At 27.2% G+C, this 8,755-nt stretch overlaps 1 protein-coding gene across 1 annotated transcript; it reads right to left on the reverse strand.

The window, feature by feature from the left end:
* Positions 1 to 6,828: 6,828 nt before the first annotated feature.
* On the reverse strand, positions 6,829 to 7,853 carry LOC116023342. The gene is made up of 2 exons (XM_031264337.1): positions 7,581 to 7,853; positions 6,829 to 7,479 (listed from the first exon to the last, which is right to left on the reverse strand). Exons 1-2 carry the CDS (start codon positions 7,851 to 7,853, stop codon positions 6,829 to 6,831), a joined length of 924 nt encoding a protein of 307 aa, XP_031120197.1.
* Positions 7,854 to 8,755: the final 902 nt, after the last annotated feature.

Consider the following 8,755-nt stretch of genomic DNA (forward strand, 5'->3'; position numbering starts at 1 on the left):
CAAATAACACACTACCAACAAAAAGGAAGAGAACAAATAGTAAAGATGAAGACAATGACCATGTTACTCAAAAGAGAATTAAGAACACTTAGAAAAATTCAAATTAAAAGTAGTATTTATTTAGACTATAATTTTTAGACTAAATATTTAGACTATCGATTTTACAAGGTTGCAAACATTTATTTTAGTAATAATTATAATGAATTTTCTATATTATCTTGGATTCATATACTTTGAGTTAGATATTTAAATAAAAAAAATTGGCATTCAATTACCCATGTATAAACTTCTACTATATAATCTTGCATTGATATACTTTCAAATATTTATTTAAATATAAACATTGGGCATTAACCTATTCGCGCTATGCGCGTATAAAACTAGTATCTTAAATAAACCTCAATCGATCTTTAACCATTGAGGTTTATTTAAGATATTTTGTGCAAGACGCCAGGACCACTCCTGTTAATGGGTAGGGGTGTGCACAATTCGGTGAAAGATCGATTAATCGACCAAACCGAAAATATTTGGTTAACTATTTTTAAACTGAAATATTTAAATGTTTTTAAGGGTTAAGAATTTTTAGGATTTTTGGTTAACGGTTAATTTGGTTCAAAAGTGTTTGTTACTTGATTTACATGTGTTTATATATTTTAAATTTTTTTATAATTCATAAATCTTATTATTAGACTAGTTTTTCAAATTTGATTATCTATGTGGTGCTATAATAACTATGTTGTTGTGTGGAAATATGAATTTATTATGAAAATAATAATAATAATATTAAGATGAAGCAGAACAGCAGCAGCGTATCAGTAGTGTAAATGGAGAGAAATCAGAATATTTGGTAGCTTTCATATATAATTGAGTGAACAAGAACAAAGAGGGATGGGGTATTTATAGTATCAGATTTAGGAGTTAACAAATATAATATTTGCATAGGGTAGACAAGTGTTAAAGCTAGTTTAGTTGCCTGATCAAAATATAGCTTTGCCTTGTCATGCTTGTGGTCACGTGTTCCATTCCCAGCAGTTGCTTTGGAACTTGAAGCTATCCTTTTGAAAGCTGAGAATCGCCATCCCATATAATAATATTCATTATATACAAATACTTTATCCTTGTAGATGAAGTAGCTTGATGGACAAAGCTTCAATTTTTGCATATGAGGTTAAGGGTTCAAAACTCAACTTAGACATCCACATTACGAGAAATGGATGAAGTAGCTTGATGGACAAAGCTTGATTTAATTGATGGTCAGGAAAATGTGCTTGTAATGCCATATTACCAGATGATAATAAGCATGCATACATGTGACCAAAGTATTTAAATGGTCCACATGGTCCACATGATGGATGTATAGGTCCACATATATCACCTTGAATTCGTTCCATGGCATGAATCACCGTGCTTTGAAAAACGCGTGATTCATTAAGTGAAAGACGCTAACCGAATAGTTAGAGATGCCGCAAGCAAAGATCATATAGCCTAATTGACTGCAAGTTGAATAAGCTATGACCCTCTTTAGATCGTTCTGTAATATTCCATTGGTTGGTGATGGCCTTATAATCAATTTCCCTTGAAAACATGCAGAACAGAAGAATTCATTTCCTTGAAATATTTTATGCTCCTTCAAGGTATAGCCATATGTATTTTCAATAATCTTTCTCATCATTACATATCCAGGATGACCCAATCGGTCGTGCCAAATCTTAAATTCATTTAAGTCAGTAAACTTTTTGTTTACAATATGATTGGCTTCAATGGCACTTATTTTTGTGCAATACAAACCTTGTGGAAGAGCATGAAATTTTTCTAACACATACTAGTATTTTCGCCCGTGCGTTGCACGGAATGGATTTGTTATAATATTTAAAAAATATTTGGATCAATATACAATTATATATATTATAACATCGAATATTATATAGCGCAATTGATGAAATTGATTGGATCGATTATGTTTTCTGATGTTTTCCTTTGAATTAGAACAAATTATTGTCCAATTACCCGGGCGTGGATAAATTTTTTTTATTATATATTGAGATAATAAAAATAAAGATGAAATTATAAAAAATTCTAATATTGAACGTGTACATTTATTTGATTATAAGATTAGTATAAAAATATTACTCAATTAATTGAATAATATATGACTTGTTTGTCTAAAATTATCTTAAAAAGATCTATAAGTAATATGACTTATATAACTATATTATGACTTATATAATTATATTATTACTAAAATAAATATGAGAAAATGAGAAATAAATTAATTGTAATTATTATAAAAATAAATTCAACGACCAATGCTTAACTTAATTATCATAATAATTATTAGGCAATTATTATTAGTCAATTACACTAATATATGTGTAATTATACTTTTATACTTTAAGTATATTCATTTTGCCCATATTGCATTTAGTTTTATCTTCCTCCTCCATATTTGAATGAATTAATTTTGATTATTATAAAAATCTAACAACCCATGTTCAATTAATTTTTTTAAAGTTTAAATAATTTAGAGTTTTCAAAAGGAAAGTATAATTAACTATTAAAGTTTTTAAATAATTTTCAGTCAATTAGTAATATCCTTTTCTTTTCCCGATAAATGATTTTACTTTTATTAATAGTGTTGATACGTGAGTATCCATATTATCAATTTATAGATATTAGTTAATTTCTATTTTACATTTTCTTAACAAATAAGCTTTATTAATTATTTGACCAATAAAATATTTCATTAATTGACTACAAAAGTTTAGGCGGGGAATGAAATAGGAGGATTTTACTTTTATATATAGTATAGAATATAGATTACGATCTTTTTATATTTTAAATCAATTAGTAATATCATTTTTCGCGGAATAATGGTCAAATAAACCACTGAACTACACACAAAACTGCAATTAGGCCATCGAACTCAATAAGAATGCAATTGGATTCCTGAACTATATAAACTCATGCAATTAAGTACAAATTGACATGTTTTCAAAAAAAAAAGAAGTCCAAATTGACCTGTTTACCTACAATTGTGATGACATGGTGGTTACTAATTTTAAAATAAACTTTTTAAATAATTTTAATTAAAATAATTAAATAATAATAATAATAATAAAATTAAAAAAAAAACAGACGTCTCCGGCAGTTCTTCTATTTTTTTTAATTTTTTTTAATTATTAGTGCCGATTGTTATGTGTAAATTAATATCAGGCAACCTTATCTAGGAAAAATGAAAAGAATTACGTAGTAATATTTACCTAATTTTCGTTCCATTTTTAATTGATGATGTAGAATATTATTATTGAAATATTTCTGTTTCATTTTTAATTTCCGTTCCTTTTTTAATTTATCTTTAATATTGTTTATAATATGCCTTTATTATTTATGATGTAGAATATTTTCCTTTTTTAATTAAATTGCAATGATATGACCATTTCCTTTTTCATTTTAGTTAATTATGGATATTTTTTTTATTTACAGTCAATTATTAATATTCATTTCCTTTTATATATTCAATCAATTAGTAACATCAGATTCATTTTTAGTCGATTTTTTTTATTTTCAGTTAATTAGTCAATTAGAATAATAGATCCACTGGTATTTTTACCTAATTTCTGTTCTATTTTTAATTAATGATGTAGAATATTATTATTGAAATATTTTCATTCTATTTTTAATTTACCTTTACTATTGTTTAAAATTTAAAATATGCCTTTACTATTCTTATGTTTATATATATAGTATAGATTAATACTATGCTAATTATGACGTCCATGTATTATGAATAAGTATGGTAATTAAGGAGTATATATTATAACTAAAAAATAATGTATATTTTAATTTCGTTTAATTATGGACGTAATATGTGTATGTTTAATTTTCTTTAATTTTATCCGTAATATATATGTGTATGTTTAATTTTCTTTAATTACGTCCGTAATATGTGTACCATTAATTTCTTTAATTGATTAGATAAAATTATGGCAAGTATAAAAAACCGTTTAATAAAAGTATAATGTTTGAACTAATTTCTCAATGACCATAATTATTAAGATTTTATTCCAAAGTAACCATTAGCATAATTTTATATGTGTAATAATCTGTGAATTGAAATAATTTACATAATTGTATGGACGTAATAATATGTGAATTAGCATAATAATACGTGAATTGAAATAATTATCATAATTTTGTTAATCTCCTCTAATTATGGATGTAATATGTGTATTATCAATTTCGTTAACTGATTTGATAAAATTTATATTACGAACAACAATATTAATTCATTAGTTGTCATAATTTTTAAGATTTTATTCAAAAGTAATCAAATGAAATGCACGGGTAATTGACATTATCTGAAGTAAAAATATATAAAATTATCGTAAGAATGAAATCTCTATGTTTAATGACCATAATAAATTTAGATGTTAAATATAGTGTAATTACCACGGATTATTTAGATGGTAAATAGTATATGGTAATTACCTATATAGATTAGCATATTAAACGGATTAACATATGGAACAATGTTATAAAAAAGGAAGGAAGCCTTTTAGATAAAATATATTAGGAATAATATCAATTAAATAAAATATCATAGGAATTTCTCAATTCTATATTTATAATTACCTTTATAAACAGATTTAATAGGAAAATTTAGTTACAAACTTATATTAAGAGTTATGGATTATTATTATTATATTATTATTATTATTAGGAAAATTATATTAAGAATTTTAGATATTATTACTACGGAGTATTATATTATTATTATTATTATTATTATTATTATTATTATTATTATATTAACATAATAGATTTTAAATCGAGGCTACAAAATTTAATATTATTATTTCATTTATTCAAGTATAGTAATCACCATTCTTTAACTAATAAGTGTGAATTAGTATTGTGCAATTAATGATAAAGATTAATAATAATTGGAATCAACAATCAATGACACAATGACCCATGTTTAGCTTCCAATGCACCATTTTTTATAAAATGAAGAATTGGAATGGTAAAACGAACAATTGGAATGAATAATTGAGGATTTATTCAAGTACAGTAACCACCATTTTTACCAAATTACATAAGCATCTGTAAATGGGGAAGATCAAGATTGCAAATTCTACAATATATAGATGAGCATCCGTAGATTGCTAGTTATTTTGCACAGTACAACTAAAAAGATGGATAGTTAAATAAGGTATTATCATTCAAAATTTTGTAATACAAAGTTACAATACAATGTTTTTCCATTAGAAATTACCAATCAAAGTAATGTGATTACAATATATAATTATAGAAAACATTTGATTGTTCACTACAATCACTCTGAAAATTGTAATTTTACATACGTGATACGCCCATGGCAAAATTAGCCTAGCTACTTGAAACCTTATCAGCAAAAATTAAAGCATATTGAGCTGTTAAAATCAAACTAAATCACAGTACTACAAAATACTTTATGGAATGCAGACTACACCATAAGGATCTCCAACATGCAGAATGAATCAACTAAAAATTAAATCATATCGCATACCATAACAATTCTACGCGTGTTAAAGTTCGATCTTCGACTTCGTAGAATTACAGATTATAGATCTCTAACTAATAGTGAGAGCACAGATATTGGTACGTTGTGAGAGAAGAGTCATTTCTCATCATTATATAGTGGATGATAAACATAATATGGAAGATTTTTCAAAAGGAAAGTATAATTAATTTTAATTTTATGTAAATATAGATGATTGACATGTAAAAATTTTACTACAATATTATATAATTTTTTCATTCTAATATAGTTAATTACATGTCAATTATATAAATATATATAGATATATAGATATAGATATAGATTATCATATCACTAATCACCAATCACCAATTAATTAATTAATATTAATATATATATATATATATATATATATATATATATATATATATGTATATATATAAATTAATATTAATATATAACAATATTACCATATCACTAATCACCCATCACCAATTAATTATTCTTTTTTAAAATAATCACCAATTAATTAATTAAGAATAATACCATATACCATATTATCAATTATCAATTATATATCACCAATCACCCATCACCCATTAATATTAACAATATTACCATATCATCATATTATCATATTATCATTATCATATATTACCATAATAATATTATAGGATGGATAATTAATAAAATAATAAAATAATAAATAAATAAAATAAATTATTTTACCAAAATACCCCTAAGTTTTGGGGGGGAAATTTGGGAGGAGGAAATTGTTTTTATATATAGTATAGATTTCTTTCCAGATATTGCCTTTGTAACTTGGAGGAATTCTTGATTCCTTTCCTCTATAGTCTCAACATGATATCCGTTATTTCGAATATCTTTAAAACTTAATAAATTTCTGTAAGACTTTGGAGAGAACAATGCATCTTCTATTATCAATTTTGTTCCTCCAGGCAATAATATATTGGCTCTTCCAGAACCCTCAATCATTTTTGCACTACCACATATTGTAGTGACAAATGTCTCATTCTTTTCCAAAAGGCAGAAATACTTTGTGTTTTTAAGAATTGTATGTGTGGTTGCACTATCCACAATAGATACATCTTCTTCATTTGCCTTTGGTTTAATCACAAGTGATGATGTGTTCATTTGTGTTTCTATATAATAAAGCAAAGGAAATATATTTAATTAGAAACATTACATAGTAGTAAACAAAACAAACATATAGATCTAATAGACTTAAAGGCAAAAACAACAACAGTACAACATATAGATATAGTAAGTTCCAAAAGTAAATAACATCAATCTTTCTTCTCTATTGGCCCAAGGTAGTCTTCCACATCCAAATGTGTGATGTCAAAATCGTCATTCACAACAACATTGTTGGATTCTATATTCTTTCCTTTCTCTTTTAGGGATGCTTGATAGAGATCCACAAGGTGCCTTGCAGTACGACAAGTATGCTCCCAATGGCCAATCATGCCACAACGATAACATGCGTTTTCAACATTTTTGGGAGGATTTCCATGCTTTTCCTTGTCATGTTTTGCACCATTATTTTCCCATTTTCGGTGGTAACTTTTGTTTTTGAAATTATAACCACCATGACGATTTTGTCCATGACCGCGATTATAACCATGGTTTCGTCCACGACCACAACCACGGCCACGACCACGGCCACGACCACGACCACGACCTCTTGTATTTTCATTGTGATATGACACACCATTGGCCTCAGGAAATGGGATAGAACCAGTAGGTCGTGCCTCGTGGTTTTTCATCAACAGCTCATTGTTTTGTTCAGCCACAAGGAGACATGAAACTAATTGAGAATATTTGGAAAAACCCTTTTCTCTATATTGTTGTTGCAGCACAATATTGGATGCATGAAAAGTAGAGAAGGTTTTCTCAAGCATATCCTCATCAGTGATTTTTTCTCCACATAATAACAACTGAGAGCTAATTTTGAACATAGCAGAATTATATTCGCTCACAGTTTTGAATCTTGCAATCGCAAGTGAATCCAATCATATCGGGCCTTTGGGAGAATTACTGTTCTCTGATGATCATATCTTTCTTTCAACATTTTCCAGAGCTCAAGGGGCTCTTTCACTGTGAGATATTCATCTTTCAACCCTTGGTCAAGGTGATGGCGTATGAAAATCATCGCCTTTGCCCGATCTTGTATCGAGGCATCATTACTCTCTTTAATAGTTTCACCAAGACCCTTTGCATTTAGATGCATTTCAACATCCAATGCCAATGATAGATAATTTTTCCCAGATATATCAAGTCCAACAAATTCAAGATTTGCAAGATTTGACATATTTGTGATATAAGATAAAATATTATGATATATATATAATTTACCTTATATAATATTTGACTTGACTTCGATAACGTATTATGAAAATAATAATAATAATATTAAGATGAAGCAGAACAGCAGCAGCGTATCAGTAGTGTAAATGGAGAGAAATCAGAATATTTGGTAGCTTTCATATATAATTGAGTGAACAAGAACAAAGAGGGAGGGGGTATTTATAGTATCAGATTTAGGAGTAAACAAATATAATATTTGCATAGGGTAAACAAGTGTTAAAGCTAGTCTAGTTGGCTGATTAGAATATAGCCTTGCTTTGGAACTTGAACCTTTTGAAAGCTGAGAACCGCCATCCCATATAATAATATTCATTATATACAAATACTTAATGCTTATAGATGAGGTTAAGGGTTCAAAACTCAACTTAGACATCCACATTTCTTTTTGTTTCACAACAGAATTTACAATTTTTTAAAAATAAATTTTAAGGTTTTTTAAATTAGACTTAAATATTTGGATTAATTGATCGATTAACCAAAAAAAATAGATTTTGTTAATTCGGAAATAGAAATTTTGATTAACTAGAAAAAAATGTATTTTGTTAATTCGAAAATAGAAATTTTGATTCAGTTAACGGTTAAAACATTTTGCAAATTCAGTTTGTTTAGTTCGGTTTGGTTATTAATAGAATGAGCATCCCTACAAATGGGTCGACTCATTGGCTCGGAAGGAGTTTTGGTACAACACATCTTTTCATTCGGTTTTGGAAGCCATCCTATTCAAGTTAGTATATCATCGTGACCCTCCTCGTTTGCTCACATATGAGCCTAGTTTGTCTAAGCTCACCATGGTAGCTAATGCACTTTGATCTTGATATGAGATCATTTGAGATACCCGGGCTCAGC

Source organism: Ipomoea triloba, chromosome 6, assembly GCF_003576645.1.
Source record: "Ipomoea triloba cultivar NCNSP0323 chromosome 6, ASM357664v1".
Lineage (NCBI taxonomy): Eukaryota > Viridiplantae > Streptophyta > Magnoliopsida > Solanales > Convolvulaceae > Ipomoea > Ipomoea triloba.